Source organism: Pollicipes pollicipes, unplaced genomic scaffold (assembly GCF_011947565.3).
Source record: "Pollicipes pollicipes isolate AB1234 unplaced genomic scaffold, Ppol_2.1 Scaffold_6686;HRSCAF=7923_pilon_pilon_pilon, whole genome shotgun sequence".
NCBI lineage: Eukaryota > Metazoa > Arthropoda > Thecostraca > Pollicipedomorpha > Pollicipedidae > Pollicipes > Pollicipes pollicipes.
The window spans coordinates 18,560,858-18,580,771 of NW_023596921.1; the positions used below are offsets into that span (position 1 = coordinate 18,560,858).

The window sequence follows — 19,914 nt, forward strand, 5'->3', positions numbered from 1 at the left end:
AGCCTCCTTATTTCGCAACGTCTGCTTTCAGCTCTTACGTATGTCTGGTTGGTCAAGCGGACTCGCTGCGGTGGTCGCTGCGGCTCGCGGGCCGACGGCTGAGCGCGTTCCGTTAACAACAAGCTGCCTGGATGAAGATTGGGTGGTAGTCTCGCGAGCGATCCAGCTTATACCATGGTTATAATCCAGCCTCACCGTTTAAATTTTACGGTGCTTAACTAGCTGAGGATATTAGCCAGTCTTTTCCGAGGCTGGGCTTCCACTTTCACCTCTAAAGTAGGTTAAACTTACGTTATCTCCGATGTTGTGCAACAAACTTTACCAGTCTCCCTTGACCTCCAATTACAAACATCCGGCAGAAACTAGCGGACAACGACTAGTTTCCAAATATGTTTTGGGTTGATTAGTGATCACATACGTTGTCGAAAAAGCATCGCACGCGTTTCATGAAATTTTCTGTCATGGTCTTCGTTTTAGAAACAAGGAAACGCTCATACTCATACACCACATGACGGCGTGCCCCATAACGGTGCAACGCAAGGAGACTTTTGGTCTCTACAGTGGCGTGAGTGCCTTCGCCAAACGCTTCGCAATTTCGTAAATATAGCTGCCATACACTATTATGTCATGTGTTCTCATCAGAACGTGCCGACTAACGCAAACTTCAAGCCAGGTGTGATCTTCGCTGTTTATTCTCAAACGGTATAAACGGTAGAACCTTTTTGCTGTGTAATCAACGCAGCAACACGCGGCGTTGAAAGCTTATGCTGCTCTGTCTTCCCCCGTTTAGCTCACCAGGATTTCCGAGTATAAGACCATTAGAAGATTTTTAATACGCGGAGGCGTTCTGGGATGATTGCAGACATTGCAATAGGAACCAAAATGGGAAAGTCGATAATGCAGAGATTAAGCTGCGCATCTGGGAAGCCACAAAGATTAGGCTACGCGTCCGGGAGGCCGGAGGCAGGCGGTTCAATTCCCCGCGTCATCTGCCATTCCTGCGGGGCGAAAAGCAGGCGACACCATACAGTCTCAGTCACTGAGTGCGTCATAAAGCCCCAGTAGCGACCAGACTGCTCGCGTTCACCTATTTACTAGCTTCCCCAAACCCAGTGACACTCAATCACAGGGTAAGACGTGTGTCGGGCACGCTGACATTCCAGTCATTCCCATGCAACGTTACTAAACCGACCGGACTTACGGGTTCAGCCGCCCAAGGTGAAGCGTGCCACCGGCGTTATGCCGCAGCGTTTCTATTAAGGCTATGTTGCTCTGGTCTTGGTGTTGCGTCGTGACTAAAACGACGGATGTAAATGAAGTTCACCCGGTGTTGGAGGATGACAGCACACCCATTCGCTTCAGTATTTATTCAAACTGGTGGTATCAACGTAGCGAGAACGGATGGGCGACCAGTAAGCTCATAATCGAGTGCAGCCAAAGGCAACATACACTGCAACGTTCAATGAGAGCAGAACGGTGGCACTGCACGTGACGCCCGCGCCACCGGCATTTGAGTTCATTTCCGCACGTTCACTGCATGACGATAACGCTCATTTTCGACCATCTTATCTGTACAGAGGATAGCGCTACAATTCTGATGAACGACGACAGTCACTTGCAACATGGCTGCCTGGAGCTCTAAGCCGCTGAACTCCACGCGGTGGAGACGCGACACACTTTCACTGGTGCAGCAGAACGAGCCCTGCGATCCGAACCACCCAACGATCATAGTTACTATGCCCAAAGCCTGCACGGTAACTGTATTGAAACTGCCGCAATCTCCACCGAACGAAATGGCCTATCTGTAGTACCTAGACGCACCACGCTCGCCATTGTGTGCCATTACGAGACAGTCAGGCAGCCGGCGGCGCCGTTGCCTTGGAGGCCGGCCGGCGCCAGGCGCTACGGCTGCCCCATCGGCCGGCTCGGTCGCTGCAAAATCAGACTAAACTGCAGGACGGGCACGTGCCGCAAGAGCCGGCGAGCACCACACCGTCCTGCAGCCCACGCCCCGGCTGCAACGAAAGGCGGCAATGTGCGTGGCAGTTCAATAGTTTATTAGCATAGTGAAATCACATGAGTAACACGTAATTTGAGATACAGCATAGCGCAGGACGACTGCAGTGGTGCTGTTCCAGCACAGTATTTTGGTCGGATCTACGCGGTGCCTAAGTGTCATGAGTCATCGTACGTGTGTAACCCATGCAAATCAGGTTAACTGTTCCACAGCTGACCGATTTGGAAGGCGCCACACCCCGCAGCTGGTAACTAGCATTCGATAACCTTGTCTCTTCGTGTGGCGGCCGCGACGCCGTGGCGCAGCAGGACGCAGCGGCGCGCGCGCCGGACTCGTCAGGGCAGCACCACAACTGTGTCACGACTCTCTTCCAAACCGGCCGGTTGCCGGTGCAAGGCGGGCTAACGACCTCCGGCCAATCGCGCCCGCCGCGTTACAGCAGCTGCCGAGAGTCCGCGCGGGCGGCCGAGTCCGAGGCGGCCCCCGCTGCCGGCCAGTCATTGTCCTCTTGCAGGGCAGGGGGGAGGGAGGGCCTTGCGGCGCCGGAGCGCGTCTAGGCGTGCTTCTGCTTGAGGAGCGCGTCTTGACGCAGCTCCTTCTGCAGCTTCTCGCCCAAGGTCAGCCACACCCACGACGGCACGTTGGAGCACGCGTAATACTGCGAAGGCACAACGCTGGTTATCTGAGCAAGTCTTCTGACAGTCGGCAAATGTACCCCCCCCCCCTCGCCCCCGACAGCAGGCCAGGTGCATCCCCCTCGTGGGACGTCAGCAACACGTGCTAAAAATACACAAAATTCGTCACAACAGACAGCATCCACCGATGTTATGCCTATGTTCATTTCGATAAGACAATAACCTTATTCCGTACAATAACCTTCGACGCACGTAACAACTTTTGTTCATTTTCCGGAAATGCGGATGCAGTAATTTCTTACGGCGTTAAGCAGGGTAAGGCTGGGCTGATGCGACGGTATATATGACACGGCATGACAGTGAACATGATATGTGACAAAAGTCCACCTGCAAGAAGTTCATCTGGCACACTTAAAGCACAGGGACCGAGACCAGCATCACAGAATCGCTACCAACCATGTCCAGTGGAATGTCCCGGAATACAATTTGCTGGGAAAAGTATGGCTGCTCAGAGCAAGCCCAGCTCTCTGATTCAAGGCCAGTTCAGTGGCGCCATTTTTGTCAAAATTCATCCATGTTTAGGGGGTGCACAGAGCTCTAAGTTCGGTCATCTTAACCCATTTTCAGTCTTGGGTAGCCCGCAGGGCGTTAAAGAGATGGACATTAACGTCGACTTGGACGCCTGCAGCAAAGCCCTTAGTCGGCCCTCTTATCAAACCGATTCACATGGCTAATAGAAGTACCCGGCTGGTGAGCCACTTGAGCGAACACTAATTACACTTGGAGGAAGGGAGGGTGTGGAGTGAGTGGGCAGCACGCTTAAAATGACAAGTTTAAACTACGACGAAATTGGTATTAAGCGAATCCTTGCGACGAAAGAGGCTCTGTAATCATTGGGGCTTTACGACGCACTCAGCTCCTGAGGTTTCGCGGCATCGCTTGCCTATCGCCCGGGTAGGAAGGGTGGGCACCGAGGGGAGTCGAACCCCGTAACTCTGGTTTCCCAGACACGCACGCTAGGTGATGTGTATACAAATAGGGTGCAAGCTCATTGAACATCTCTCTTCTCCTTCTGACTTCACTTCGATTTCTCTGTCCTCTTTTCGACCTCCACCACGACAAGCAGAGTTTCACATCACATCATTAGTCCGTAAAAATAATGTTTATGAACCCATCTCATATCATACGTTACTTAGCAGCGACGTTACTTAGCAGCGAAGTGTCCCTGGTGCACGCTACAATGTCTGCCAAAGTATCGATCCTTAACGCCCTTCTCTGCGAAATCATGTATAGCTTTTGCACGCCTCTCAAAATTACGATCAAACAGATAGCCGTTGTTGGCTTACCACCCATTCATTCTCTTCGTTTAGCCAACGACTAGATCCGATCTGAATAACCTGTAGCAACAGCCAAGAGGGCGTAACATAAATCCAACAATTTTATCTCTGAGTGGGTAAATGTTACAGTATCTTTAAAAGATTTCGCCACTGGCAAAGACAACAACGTCAAAGCCATGGCTGTATTTTTATCAGCACTGACGTCGCCCAAAACCAGGCGGAACACGACCACCTCGGGCCTCAAATGGGCCAAGCGTCGCTGCGCGGAACAGTTGAGGAGGATCCAACCGCAGGCTTCCCAACCGTCTGGCAATGCAGCAGGTCCTGATACGTCTTCAGGTCATTCCTAAGAGCGCCAGCGGACACCGGGGAAGACAGCCACGCGGATAAACTGCCCGCTGCCGCCCCCAGGAAAGACCTGAGGTTGTGCCAGAACCTGCTGCACTGCCGGATGCTTAACAAGCTGTGGATGGGACAGCGTTGGTCACCATGCGCGTAACGACTTGGCCTGAGATCCGAGACGATCATGTTCAGTCTGGTTTCGGGTGACGCCAGCAATAATGAAGCGGCAGTAATGGCTTCGACGCTGCTGTCTATGCCTGTGGAAAATGTCTTGAGGATGCTGCACCGTTAGTCAAATGAGACAGAGCTGTCAAATCTGGCAGATCAGTGTCGTTGGCTAGCATTTCAGCTCATCCAGGTCGATGCTACCTGATGGATAAGCAAGCAAGTCGATGAATAGGTACCCAACGGCTGGTGTCTATTTCACCGTAATTAAGAGATGCGTCAAAAGGCTGCAAATGATTTTGCCGCGAGGGACGTATCAGGGATTGGCATATTTGCAGGCATCATAAGCGGCGGGGCAGCAGTTAGCTGTAGTGGCCTCCACAGGGGGTGGAAGCCCACCGGTAGAACATCAGCTCTTTGAGCAGGCGTTCACTGGGCATCTTTCAGTGCGCAGCGACATGCAATGTAACACACGTTCATTACAATTTTTTGGTGCAGTAATTATATTACACCCGGGTTTGCTTGGACATGCATTCTTATTTCACGTTACTCCACTACTTCCTTTCTCCTGGTCGAGATGAAACGGAGAGCGGGAAGGAAAAATGGGCAGTAATATGAGGCCATAGTCATGTCCAACGCGCTCACAACACATTTACACACGCATTATCCGAGTCACTACCACAGCAAGCATACGTTTGCTACCCACGTCCGCGCAGTTTTAAACAGTTTCGTTTTTAGGGCATTGATGCCCCCTCCCCTTCTTATTTACATCTTTCCCCTCTTCCTCAAATGACACATCAGCACGTCAAATTGTGCGGAATCAGCACAGTAAATGAGCGCTAGTGACTCTTGCAAGCATCAACATCATGTTAATGTACATCTCTTTCTTAAAGAGCCCTCTGGGTTCTCAGAGCGAAAAATATAATCCATGTCCTAGCCTCTGCGCACTCTTAAACATGCGTGAGTTTCGACAAAAACGCCAATACTGAACCGGCCTTGAATTGGAGAGCCAGACCAACCCCGGGCAACCATAATTTCCAAAACGGTCTCTAGCTGGGACACCCTAAAGCGCAGGTTAAGAATGGATCCATTATCTATTATTACTGGCATCCGGCAATATGCCACTGCAGCCAGGTCAAATGCAGCGAAGCATGATGAGGCTATATTAGGTGTGCAAGCAGACACAGGTACCTGCTGATGCAACGTTGGGATCGAACGGTGTCACAACGTTGATTACAACATCCATCATCAGCATGAAGTAACGCAATTGGGCCAGCGAGACTTCTCCATGTTGGCAATATTCCTTATTAGCCAATACGCGGCGAGACCAATGTACATCTGCACGTATGCATAGTAGTGGCGACCGTAGAAGTGGATTTAGGTCCCAGTGAGTGTAACTGATACATGGTTTACGGGTATACCATGGGGAAGAGCACTACGCAAAGAATACAACACGCCACAAAGCCACTCTGATCACGTGCGGCCCAGGCCGTGTCAGGCCCGGCCGCCGCGGATGTCACCCAGGTTGCAGTCAGCCGTAAAATGACCTCTGGGCAATGACCTCTGTCGTGGAGCGCACATTTCACGGCCAAATGGCCGACAGTTTGGCTGGTGACCGGCCGCGTTCCGGTTTTTCCCTGCAGTCCGCGAAAGACTTAAAACGCTAATCGCTGCCGGTACGCGTCACCACGCAACAGAAGCACCCCGCTACCACAACGTCCCCCGCCCGCGCTCCTCCAGCCGGGCCTCACCTGCAGCTCGTGCGTCCAGTAGCCGGTGGTCGACTCCAGACGACCCAGAGTGCGCACGCAGCTGTCGGCGAACGTTGCCGCGTCCGGTACCAGCATGCTGGTGCGTCCGATCTTGTCCGAGTAGGACGTCATGTTGGTGGCGATGTAGAACGGCATCACTGTCTGCACCGTGATGCCGTGCGGCCGGTACTCGGCGGCCAGCCCGCGCGAGAAAAACTCGAGGAATTTCTGCCGAGATCCCATCAGTCTCACTCAGAGACTCAGTCAGAGAGCCAGGGCCAGGGCCAGAGGCCAGAGCGAGAGAGGGAGAGAGAGAGACGAGAGAGAGAGAGAGAGAGAGAGAGAGAAGAGAAGGAGATGAGGAGAGAGGAGGAGAGAGGAGATGAGGTGAGAGGTGGAGAGAGAGAGGATGGACGAGAGAAGTGAGAAGGAGAGAGGGATGAGAGAGAGGAGGGAGAGAGAGAGAGGAGGAGGAGAAGAGTGGAGAGAGAGAGAGAGAGAGAGAGAGAGGAGAGAGAGAGAGAGAGAGAGGAGGAGAGAGCAAAGGCGTGCGGTTGGCCTTCAGATATTCATTTTCCGCGATGAGCAGCTTAGTAATAGGGGCCGTTTTTAAGGCCTTAAAGTCTTAAAAACAGCTTCTTAATACAAATCCAATCCTTTAGCTGAAAACCTAACAGGTTTTAAAAGTCGTTCACAATCGGTCTACGCCACACGGTGGCCTTCCACTTCCCCCCCCCCCCTCCCTCCCTCGGCACCTGCGATCTTTATTCGACCCCCCCCCCCCTCCCCACTGGCGCACACCTTCGAGGCCGAGTAGATGTTCATGTAGGGCATCGGCCCGATGGCCGAGCTGGAGGACAGGTTGACAACGGCGCCCCGGCCTCGCGCCACCATGCCCGGCAGAAGGAGCCGGCTGAGCACCGCAGCCGGCGCCACGTTCACCAGCACGTGCCGCCAGATGGACTCCTCCGGAACGTCGCCGTGTGGCATCGGGTAGTCCAGCATGACGCCAACGTTGTTCACTGCCGACGGCCCACTGGTCAGTGAAGCCACGGCAATGCGAAAACATCGGGCCCCATGTCAGTCACCAGTCATGAAGCTATGCGAGGGGCTTCCGGGAGTGCCATCCGTTGTGGTCATTTTCGCCCAAAATCCCACATCACGCGAAGAAGGCTTGCCACTGGCAGACGGCCAAGGTCGAGATGGTGTAGGAAGTTAAGCCGCGGACGGGAGGGACGTTATGGGAGCGGGACAACTGCGACGTCTGCGGTGTGGGAAGCGGCGGCGGGGAGGGGCACCGCACGCGACGCTGCCCAGCACGAGCCAGTCATGGCACCACCCGCCTAGCGGACAGTTAAGGGATGCCTCTTCGGGAAGCCCACCGCTTAAAACACCATGGCTTGGACCGCTGCGATGGTGGACAACACGCCCACCGAAAAGATGCCGAAATAATGGCTAACGATCGCGTAACGACAAAGGGCGGCTTAAATGTGCCCGGGTGGCAGGTTGAATAGCCTTCGCTCCTAGGGGGTCAATTTGACCCCTGAGATTTCAGAAACTAAAAAGGCTAGACATCAAATTCATAGGGTGGGTAAGTCTGCATGTGAAGTCATTGGGTTAACATTTGAGGCTCCTAGTAGGTCCATGGGATTTTGGTCATTCTAAATTCAGTTGTGTTATTACCCAAGAGACTGTCTCACATACGTATGACTTCATCAAACACTACGCTGTCGTATCAGATTGTACGATTCCTTTGAAATTGCCTTCGCCACGGCCTGGCTTCGGCCCGCTATAAGTAGCGATCTTACAAGATGCACCCTATCTTTTATGCCAAAAGATCCGCTGTTCAATTGCTTACAGCTGTGCAACGTTTGGCGTGGCTACACCGCGCCGCTGGGAAAATATTCAGAAAAAAATCCGTCACGGGGGAGGGGCGAATTTTAGTAGCAGCAATTACGGCTTCATGGCGCTTTGACTGCACGGTCATAGAGCACCCACAACGCATGTCCTAACCAAAGCTAATCGAAAACTTCAAAGAAGCCCATCATGTGCCGCGAACAATCTGGGTCGGTGCATATGTACAGAGCAAAAGTTAACACGCGACAGGGATTCGAACAGATGTTCGACGAGTGCTGAGTCATTTCTGAGTAAATCGGAGAGCAGCGAGACGGTGCAGTCGAGCCGAAGTACCGCAGGCGCTCACCACGTAATGCTGGATAAGAGACGCAACGCTTACTCCACATGACTCACAGTGAGCGTTACATTACATTGGTGGCACCAAGGCGATTCGCCGCGACATGAAAGGTAGCTGTGGACGGCATGAGCATGTTCGATCCGCAAGCGACGTAGAATTATTTCCTCCCGCCTTGACTTCCGATAGGATGACTGCCATTTCTGGATGACCGGCTTTATTATTTTCAGTTTGTTGGTCACTACCACATCCCACGTAACACAAGTCTGTAACAAGTATTGGATACACTATTGTTCATGGACGAAGCGTAGCACGCTTTGCGGTGGCGGCAGCAAGCTCATTCCCGTGATTCTTACGTGGCTTGGGGTCCAGCACAATGTAATGCTCTTCTCGGCTTGATATAAAGAATCAATACGTACTAAAATACTCCGTATAAGGAGACGTGTGGAATTCAAACGTATTAATGCCGGAAGACTTCTTAACGAGGCTGAGAAAATCTAGTGCAAGGCGTCTTCGTCCACCTGCATAAAGCATAGTGCCTTACTCATCGCAGCTAGCTCTGAAGTATCTACAGACAAATATGTCGGTAGCGTGGATGGCCGTGCGTCTTGGCCGCACACAAAGGTGCAACCAAGGCTGCAGCTCTACCGACACATGATACCCTATCCTGTTTTCAAGCCCCACACTCGAGTGCATGCTCATCGACTACAATGCGGTTCAGGCCTCTTAGCGGAGGCGGCCGTCTACGAGGGTCTGGTTCTGGCGCTGACGAGCGGGCGCGTGACCGGCAGACCCCAGTGTCGCCCGGCGCGTGACCGGCGGACCCCAGTGTCGCCCGGCGCGTGACCGGCGGACCCCAGTGTCGCCCGGCGCGTGACCGGCAGACCCCAGTGTCGCCCGGCACGTGACCGGCAGACCCCGGTGCCGCCCGGCGCGTGACCGGCAGACCCCAGCGTCGCCCGGCGCGTGACCGGCAGACCCCAGTGTCGCCGCACTGACCCAGGATGCCGATGTCGAGGTCACGCGTCTTCTCAGCGATGCGCTCATACACGTCCCTGCCGTGGCTGAAGTCGGTAGCCACCGTGATGGTCTCCGTGCCGAACTCCCGACCTGGAACGGGACGGCAGGTCAGGGCGCGGACATGGACGCCGGCTGGCGGGCAGACCAGCGGTCTGAAGCAGGACGGCAGGTCAGGGCGCGGACATGGACGCCGGCTGGCGGGCAGGCTAGCGGTCTGAAGCAGGACGGCAGGTCAGGGCGCGGACATGGACGCCGGCTGGCGGGCAGACCAGCGCTCTGAAGCAGGACGGCAGGTCAGGGCGCGGACATGGACGCCAGCTGGCGGGCAGACCAGCGGTCTGAGGCAGGACGGCAGGTCAGGGCGCGGACATGGACGCCAGCTGGCGGGCAGACTAGCGGCCTGAAACAGGGCCACGGTAGGTCAGGACATCTTACGGAATGGGCGTCACCTGGCGAGCACACCAGCAACCTGAGAACAGGACAGAAGCCCGGGTCATCGCACCGGCATCACCTGGCGGACAAAACGGACAACATGGAGAAAGGCAGCGAGCCCTCATAGCATAGAACGGACGACGCAGCCTGACGGCACAAGCTGGCAACTTTAAAGGTAACAAGAGCGAACTTGGAGCGCAAGACAGCAGTTGGATCGAGCTCCCAGCCCGGGCAGGAGGGCAGGAGAAGAGAAGGCTCAGAAGCGCGTCGCAGCTCTCGGCACGGCCGACACCATGCCGTGAAAAAGGCTGCGTCAGGCTGGCTAATGGGACGCCACAGGTGGCCTTCACTGAAGCTTGAAAACACAGACCGGACATCGCATGATGAAGCGGATTGCAGCACGGGGGGGGGGGGGGACGAGAGGAGAGTTGGTGGTTAACATGGGTGCCCGCCAGCGGACCAAGACACCACACCAAAACCTGTATTATCAGGTGATCTTTTGTCAACCTGCACGGACGGAGAACGTCGCAAATCGTGACGAACAAAGCACGGCTTACGCGGCCCCAGCAGGGCGACCATGTTGCAGACAGACAGCGGCGGTTACCAACAATCCACAACCCCCCTAAACATCATCTGTTGAATCCCTACCACACACACAGGACAATTCTGCGATGGCGGGACGGAGAGCCGAGCAGCTACCGCTTGTAATCCGCTAACGGCGCAACCGTGACACAGGGACTAGGGCCTTTTCACACATCCAGTGACCTAGGTCAATAATCGCGCTCGTAACGCGCCAGCGTGACAGCTGGACACCGAGACGAGCACGCCGGGACCTGCAGCCTGGAAAGCCCGGGTCTATTTCTGGACCGTGGCGCCAATGGTCGAGTCCGCCACCAGACCGTGGCTTACAGGGCTGACAGCACCCAACGGGCGGGCGCGACTGCCGCATGCCGCGGCATTCTTAGCTCGCAGCGCGGTGTGCTAGGCGTTAATCACGCGGCAAACCGTCCGATGGAGATCGTCTCGCGTACCAAGAAGCATCAGGGACGCGGCTGAGTCAACGCCGCCCAGGGGAGTTTTCACAGGTGAGACGACACCTTGTTACCAGAAAAAACCGCTTTCTTCGACGTGGGACGCTGTCGAGACGGAAGCGGCCAGACTTCCCGCTAAAACCTGTTCTGCAGCTTTACTGCAATTGGTCATTTGACACCTGCCATGCTAATCCGCAGAGGAGATTGATGTTTGGCTTTCGTGAAATATTGCTGAGAACACAGCTTTGATTAGCGGGACGGCTAGGCTGGGCCCGGCCGGGCCACTCAAATTGAGATGTAACTCCTAAAGACGTGTTCCACACTTGCGCGTATTAAAACAAGCATCAGCAATGATGAAATACGTTCACTTTTACCTTTCAGTATACTTTTCAGTGGACCAGGCTGTTCTAGACAACACAATTTCTTTGTTTAGTAAATATGCTCCTCACTAAGCCATTGTTTGATTGAGTCATTGTACCTTGCACAACAGTAATTGAACGCCCATTAACGGCCGTTAGATCTTGCTCATGCAAGCCAGCTATGAATGACTCGACAATTATATTTTCCCTGGCCTCGATTGGCACATGACTAATGGAATGACAGGATTTAAACGACGTCATTATGGCGTCATGGACGACCGGGTGACCTTGAAATGATCTCCTCAATGAAGTCTGATCAGCTTTGTGGCCGTGTGGCTCAGAATCTAGAGGGGTTTAGGTTTTGATAAGGACAGGGCTATGAATTGCACCGAATGATCTTCGAGATGGCTATTTCAGTTCAAAACGCCACACAAATGTGGAGCACTCACTTTCCGGTCGAGTGAGACTCCTCCGCAGTTGTGCGGAATTATTGAGATTCGACCCATCGTCCTCGTCTGGTGTGTTAGTATCCATCAAGTGTTTCTGAAAGCTTATCCTCCGGCCGTCGCCAACTGCTAGTAAATCCTGAGGACTGGAACAGATTATGGCTGTGGATGACGTGCAACTTCCCGCCATGCACGTGTCACAACCCGCACTTCCTGCGTAGAATTGCTGGGGCTCAAACCGGGTTCTTCTGATTGCGAGTCAGCATTCTAACGCTAGGCTGAGCGAGAGCTTAGCGATCCCTCCCGGTTATCCGGATGGCATGCTGACAGGCTCGCAGTAAGAAGACGCTCAGTTCGAATCTGGGCAGTGCCATGACGAGAATTCGTGCTGCGACGTGTAAATGAGCGGGCACGGTCGATCAAGACGGCCACGCCAAACATGGTCTGGTCCTTTTCAGTTGTTGATTAACACCTCGCGACGCCCAGACAATGATCTGGCCGAAACGTAAGTGCAAAGTAAAGTAAAACGTAGCTAAAACGAGTAAGTGCCTTCAGCACACGAAGACGACAGTCCGAGTAATTATTTGATCTATAACATCTATTTGGCCTGCAACTTCTCTCAGGCCAGACACCAGAAATCAGAACCGGCGCTACTTGCTACAAACTAACGTAAAATATCTTCCTTATTTATCTATTTTCTTTTATCGCCAACAGTGCAGCACTCCACTAACAGGTGAAGTCGTTTAAATAAAATATATTAAATGCACAGCGCACAACAGAATGGGCACAATTAAAGGGTAACGTATCTCAAAGCCAAGTGAAGATACTACAAAGCTAAAACATACTTGACCACTTGAACCCCGAAAATGCTAACACCGTTGTGAGTCAACACAACCAAATCAAACTAAACTGTTAACCAAACTGTCATGAGAGATACCCACGCTAGTGCTGCTAGCTAAAAAAGCGTTCCCAACGCTTGGCGGTCTAAAAAAAGCAGACTACTCTGTACTGTCTGCATACGAGCGCGAGATATAGCGTGCAGAATTCCGGCACGGGTCGATCGAGACGGCACAAGCAAGGGGAAGCAGCTTAACAAGATTTGAGAGTCCAGTTTGCGTTGGAAGACGTTTCTCAGAAAGGGAAAATCATGCTGCACTCTTCGTGCTGCTATTGACGGGACTTTGAAGTGCTGCAGAAGGCTGTCATAAGAAAGAGAAGCTGCTTTCCCGGAGGATGCGTGAGTAAGTAACGAAAAGAGACTCTTGTGCTGCACTCGATTGACTTGCGCTGGCCGTACCCCTCCAGACAACGCCACTATATTCTAAAACCGATCGCACGTTTGCAAAACACGCAGCCATCGCTGCGCTTCGGTTGAATTTGGACCTATTGCTACCGACTTGGAAGGGCCGAGTAAGGAGACCAAATGCTCGATTGCCCCTACTGACTATGTCAGGGACATGTGAAGCGAAAGTTCGTTTTATCCCATGCTACCCCAGGGTCTCTTGTTGCTCAAGCTCAGCTCCATCGATGAAATACTTGGTCTGGACGGAAACACGCCTGAGGGTCATTGTGAGTGTTTTACGTTGCACACGACTGAGGGGCAGACCCCACCTGAACGACCTTACTACCAGATAATCAAGATGATTCTGTAGCAGCAGGCCGTTGGCCGAAAGGGTAATTTTACGGAAAGCTGTTAGGTCATTGACATATGAAACGCCGCCGGACTCCATGACGCACGGAAAATGTCAAACACACAGCAAAAGGGGAGGGGGGGGGGGGCAAAAGTGATGCTTCCGGCACGCCGGATGTCACCAGTTTCCAATCGTTTCCCATAGTGTTTCCCTCGACGATCACCTCATGACGTTTGTCGGACCGATGCGCGGCAAACCATTGTGGTGCAGATTTCCCCAAACTCCAAATACTCATCAACCAAATGGAGTGTCATCCTTTAAACACGCAGGAAACTCTGTCCGATTGCTATTCCCTCACCCCCCCCCCCCCCCGCCCCCCCCCCCCCATCCCTCCATACCACACCGGTGCACAGAATTCGGTCGCATCGCCCGCGCATAATGGGTACATAAAAAATCCGGGAAAAAACACGCCGCCCTCCCCCCCCCCCCTAAAAAAACAACCGTATGGAGCATCGTTCTTTTAAGGGAACGTTGCACATCTGAAGATATTGAAGCAAACATCAAATACGATGGAATAATCTCACTTAAAACTATTGGTGTCCTTTTAAGTGAAAAGCACTGATCTAGACAACACAATCTCTTTTTAGCAAAGATGTGCCTCACTACACCATTGTTGGATTGCGTCGTCATACCTCGCACGGCACTGATTGGGAGCCATCTATAGGTCACTTTATCTGGAAATCGTGCTCCAGAGCGCCAGATATGAACGGCTCGACACTTATATTTTCTCGGCCGCCATTACCAAATGGACAAAGGGACGACAGAATTTCAGTGATGTTACTTTGGGGCCATGGATGCCTGGCTGACTTTAAAACAGTCTCCCGAAATAGTTTGAACACCTTCGCGGGCGTATAGCTCAGAAACTAGAGAAGTCTAGGTCAGGTTGAGAGGGGCAGGGCTGTGAACTGTACCTAATGGCCCTCAAGATCGTTGTTTCAGTTCAAAACTCCATACGAACGGGGAACACTTCCTTTAAATATGCAGGAAGCTCTTTCTGATTTCTATCGATGCCCATCTACCACACCCACCTCATACCGGCGCACGACCTTCAAACGCATCGCACGTGCGCACGGCGTTCGGCTCAGGCAGGAGTCTGGGAAAACTATTCCACACACAAAAAACATACAAAAAAGAAAGCATCGTTTTTTACATACACAGGAAACTCTGTCTCATTACCAACGGCGCACCTCTCTCCCTCAAGCGTCTGGCACCGACACATGACCTTCGGAGCCATCGCAGGCGTGCACTGCGTGCAGTCCATACCGAAGTCAGCGAAAATGAATGCCACGGACACACATATGCAAATCCCATGCAAATGAGACTAATCTGTCGATCGAAGACTAGCTTAGCAGTGGTGCTAAGAGGTCTTGCAGCGTTGTGAAGGGCCCGTGTTCGGTCTCGCCCGGGGCCCATCAGGCGCCTCAGCTCAGTCTTGCAGCGATGTGAGCAGCATGCGCCATCGCCGCGGCGGTACAACACCATTTGGAAGCGATACGCACCCTGGAGCCGCATTCCCACGGCAGCATCCTGTCCGCAAGCCAGACCTGGTGCAAGCCCGCACCCGGCACGCGTGCAATGTCAACGCAGCAAAATCTCCGCCTCCAACTGCTTTCCCCTTACTGACACGTGACCGGGAAATGCCGCACCACCATGGTGGACAGCGGCTTACGGTCTGACAGCAAACTTCTGCTCCTGGTCGGTGATTGGTTGGGTCTGACGCAATGAGCCCTATGATGCGATTGGGCCCAACATTTTTTTCTCGAAAACATGACGTCATCCACATTTGACTTCATAGAAAAGGCATTGCCATGACCAACGTGTTCTGTCCAAATATGCTCTGTCCTATTATAAAACCGCTTGAGGGCGGAACAATTCCTTTGATCTGACCTTCGATGGGCGACGGGAGGGTGTCAACACACCCACCCCCAGCGACATGTCAGTAAGCACTTAAAAACGGCCACCAATAATTCAGTGATGTTTGGCGTAGCAGATGATACATTAACTGTGCATACTTTGTAGAAGAAAACCGTTTGCCTCCGGTTACGTCAGATTATTGAGCTGACTTACCAAAGTCTGCAAGGTCACGTTATAAAGAACGGCGGTTTTATCCCTTTCATCGCAACATGTGTCGAGCATATTTCCAGGTTAAACGGCTCAACGACAAGGGTGCATTATCAACGACCGTAAGCAGTACATAATCGCCTTGTTTAGCATTAGGTGCTCTAGCATCATTTTCTCACCAAATCGACTTGACAGACGGTTTCGCATCCGCTTTTTCTGAAATGATGCGCTCGAAAACGCCGGGAGCCATCACTTTTGGATTGTTTTAACTCCTGACATTAACGATGACCGAAAATGGGAGGTAACTAATTGGCATGTGGAGGTCAAACCTACCACCACTGTATTCAACAAAGTGATCCGTTTTGTTGTTATTGGTTTTAGCTCAACCTGGAAATAAATTACATCGTATGTCCAGCTATTCTCCACTGTTCCTCTATTCGCTGTAACCAACTGGGCCTGGCTTCCGATGCACCCACCCGTATCCAGCCGGGGGGGGGGGGGGGGAGGGAGGAGGGGGAGGGGGGAGGGATAGCCGACTGAAATACTCGCTATTTGATCTGATTAGGATGGTCCGCGGCCGGCGTGGTTTGGAGCCGCACTAACGGTCAGGCGGCGTCAGAGGGCAGGACGGACCGTCCCGAGCGCTGCGGCACGTCAAGAGAGCCACTCCACAGTTCCTCGGAGTTGTGCACGAGAACAGCCATTTCCAGGATAATCCCCTGCAGTTCACAGTTTTCAAGGCCTCAAATCTTCTCGTTTCTCAGCCAGGCGCACGCGAACATATGCAGACTATTTCGCGCCGTCCAATTCACAGTTACCCCGGCAAGTATGACGGCATAGAAACGTCACAGAGATTCCCTGTCCCAGCGGACATGTGCTCAACGTCAAACATGACATGGCCATTGGAATATTCGTGTCAGGAGCAAGTCTGCGAGCTCGTTGCACATTCAGTCAGGTATAAACGACTAAACCATTGCATTCTTTTTTTTTTGCTTTGATCACCGCATTGCTTATGGAATGACGGGATTTGAACACCATTTTTATGACGTCATAAATACCAAGGGGACGTTGAAATACGTTCTCCGAAATAACCTCCCCATTTTGCGGGCCTGCAGCCCAGAAACCAGAGGGGTTTTGATCTTAAAAGGGAAGGGCAGTGAACTGGACCGAATGACCTTCAAGATGCCTGTTTCAATTTCAAAACCCCATAGAAATGAGGAACACTCCTTTTAAGCTTCGTCGCAATATTCAGAGGTCGGCGAGGAGTTCCACGATCGGATGGTGGGGTCAGACCAAACAAGTTTATCGTTGTTGATGTAAAGCTGTTTAATGTTGACGCTGATCCCAAAAATCCATCGAATCTGAATATTCCGAGAAAAAAATCTTCAAAACGCCGCCTGCCATGCCATTTTTACCACTAGCTTATGTTCAGCAAGGGTTTAACACGCAGGAAGAAACAAACAATGTTTTCTTAGAATTTCAAATATGGTGTCATAGATAAACCAATCTGTGATCGGTTTACCATACCAATCTAACTAAATACACCATGATCACAACTGTATCAAACAATATTTCAGTTGGGGGTTGGGGTTGGGCCCCAACTCAAGCTTTAAGAAAAAGGTGACTTAAATCTAGATAGATCCATCTCTATCACATTTTGGGGTGGGTTTCACCGTTTTCCAGCACTTAGCCCACCTCTCAAAATAAACTTGTTTTCAAAACTACACCCCTCCAAGCTCAAATACCACCATTCAGCTGTCCATATCACATACCAAACAAGCAGGAAAACAAAAACGCTGGACAATTAAACCAGGAAAGCAGCCCTGGGTGCAGGTACATACTCGGTGGTGGCGCAGCTGGTGACATCCACATTTTTTTCACCAAAGATGGTTACTGACATATAGTAAAATTAGCACGACGCATCCTTGTTAAGCTTCATCTCCGCTCCCCACCCCCCCCCCCCGAAAAAAATTATAGGTCTGCCGCTGATCACTATGACAGGGAAGCTAACAAGTGGCCTGTGGTGACAACGAGCATCTCTGAAGACCACCGCTCTGCTCACTCACAGCAGGGCAAGACTGCAAAGCCGTAATAACACGAACCGCATCGTCCACAGCCCCACCAACAGGCTGGACCAGGCCAGCCCGGCTCTCGGCACGGCCACCGCGCTGCCCCACGCTACAGGCAGACGTCGGCCACTCACGGAGCTCCTCGGCGACTGCGTCCAGCTTCTGCTGAGAGCGGCTGATCAGCACCAGAGAGCTGCCGCGTCGCGCCAGCTCGCGGGCGTAGGCACGCCCCACGCCGTCTGTGCAGCCCGTCACCACTGCCGGCCAGAGGGGAGTCACGGCACATCAGCAAAGCCCACAGCAACACAGGGTGGGCTGGTGATGGGGTCCAAGGGGAGTCACAGCACATCACAATGGCCCACAGCAGCACAGGGAGGGCTGATGATGGGGCTTCAAGGGAGTCACAGCACATCACAATGGCCCACAGCAACCCCAGGTGGGCCGACGATGGGACTTGAGGGGAATCACAGCACATCACAATGGCTGGCCCACAGCAGCACAGGGAGGGCTGATGATGCAGCTTGAGGGGAGTCGCAGCACATTGGCATGGCCCACAGCAGCACAGGATGGGCCAATGATGTGGTTCAGTGTGGCGGGCAAGAGATTGCCTTAGGGTGATCAGGTCAATCATCTCCACCAAAAAGCACCTAATGGCAAAGTATTATGTACCTTGTGGAGAGAAAAAAAAACAACTTGCTTTGTGGCATAGCACTTGATTGACATTGTCCTTAAGCTGCCTGCCATCCTCTGGTGTATGAAAATCTTTATTTATTTGGAGAACTATTGACCTTCAGCTGGCTTGTGCCACAGCTGACACAAAAACATTTCTAAAAGCTTCAGCCATGTCCTAATTGCAGCATTCCAAAATTCATCTGGTAGGGTGTTCAGGAGGTAAATATATATTCATGCTACTAAATTATTGGCTCTCCCAGCAGCCCACCAGCAAAGCAGCAGCGATTTATTGGCCTGCAGTTTAATGCTGATCAGATGGTTTTGAGAAAGGGGAGGGGCAACAGGGAATGAGTTATAAGCTGAGATGTAATGGCATAGAAGAATTAAGATATATGCCACCCAAGTGGTCAAATGTCGGAATACTGCCCAGCTAAGGTGTCCCAGCAGTGAGCTTCCCCACTCATGGTAAACACTAACATCAGAAAAAAATGTCATACATACAGGTGGCATACAATCAACACATGTAAAATCCATGCATGTGCAATGAATGTGCAATCAGTCCATGCACAATCTTCAGATGCTGCCTGCAAACTTTCAATATAAGTGTAGGGCACCTTTATTTCTGATTTTCTGTCAAACACGCACAGAAAATAATTTTAATTGGTCACACTCATGGTATCAATTTTTCTGCCATCATATATAAGGTAATCTGGCAATGATGATTGAGATGACATCAGCATGCTGAACATGGGACATGCTTCAAGCTTACACCAGGGCCAATTTTCATTTTAAAATATCTATGTTTGAAAATATGTATTCAGGTTATTTCTTATCATAATCTTCTTTGAAACACTGCAACTCCTTGACACATGCTATCTTGAGGCACAGAAATAACCAATGACTGCATTCAATGTTAAGCATTCAAATCTAAGATATATGTGCAATGCAGTTGTTCAGTCGCTAAGATGGGGACATGGAGGTAAGTTGTAATTGTTTGGTATATTGCAAGGGTGGCTCAGATGCCCTTCAAGGTGTTTCTTTCCATGTACCACTGTAAGGCTGGTGCTATATATTTTCAAGTGTAGAGCGCTCCCCCTAGCATGATACAACTTTGTTCCCCTGCATATGTCATGACTGCATAACAAATATATGTGCAAAGCTTGCAAATATATGATGATTGCTAACATGATGTGTTGGTATCATAGGTATCATGTGAAGTCAAACCCTTACCTGCCCATTTTCCATACTTCAACAGATTGCAGCTAGCAAATCTTGGAAGCAGGTGACCACGTATAAGGGAGCTCACAAACCTCATCAGGTCAAGGACTACTTTTAATGAGCATATAGCTCCAAAGGTAGCTAACGCATTTTTTATAGCGGACAAGGAGTCACTTCCTAATGCAACATACATGGCCAGGCTGCCGCAATTTACGCGAGCATGCTAGGTAGTCCGATCGCTGCCTGCTATTTAGCGGCTCAATCGCTGTCACAAGCAGAACAAGATAAAGCGCATTGTCATCGATAAGCCAAGTACCAGATAAATTTTATGAGGCAATTTCGATCCCACTAAACTTCACAATCACCAAAGGATAGCAATCCGAAACGAAGACGCACACAAAACAAACAAAACATATGTCCTTGGTACTGTAGACGTTCCCGACGAACGAATTACATATACTGGTGCATTGTGTTTAC

The 19,914-nt window shown here is 51.6% G+C and overlaps 1 protein-coding gene across 1 annotated transcript; it reads right to left on the bottom strand.

The window, feature by feature from the left end:
- Window positions 1–1,351: 1,351 nt before the first annotated feature.
- Window positions 1,352–19,848, bottom strand: LOC119107822 (inactive hydroxysteroid dehydrogenase-like protein 1). Its single transcript, XM_037231381.1, has 6 exons — window positions 19,450–19,848; window positions 17,682–17,804; window positions 9,438–9,548; window positions 7,049–7,269; window positions 6,248–6,475; window positions 1,352–2,675 (listed from the first exon to the last, which is right to left on the bottom strand). The coding sequence occupies exons 1-6, from the start codon at window positions 19,628–19,630 to the stop codon at window positions 2,571–2,573; spliced, it is 969 nt and encodes a 322-aa protein (XP_037087276.1). The 5' UTR covers window positions 19,631–19,848; the 3' UTR covers window positions 1,352–2,570.
- Between the last annotated feature and the right edge of the window lie 66 nt (window positions 19,849–19,914).

What these genes read in the sequence shown, in the direction of transcription:
- LOC119107822 (XM_037231381.1), bottom strand. Translation starts at nt 19,630, where the DNA reads ATGTATGTTGCATTAGGAAGTGACTCCTTGTCCGCTATAAAAAATGCG. An exon ending in GAAGTATGGAAAATGGGCAG is followed by an intron (nt 17,805 to 19,449) that starts GTAAGGGTTTGA and finishes TCTGGCCGGCAG; the next exon opens with TGGTGACGGGCTGCACAGAC. An exon ending in CCTCGACATCGGCATCCTGG is followed by an intron (nt 7,270 to 9,437) that starts GTCAGTGCGGCG and finishes GGCCGTCGGCAG; the next exon opens with TGAACAACGTTGGCGTCATG.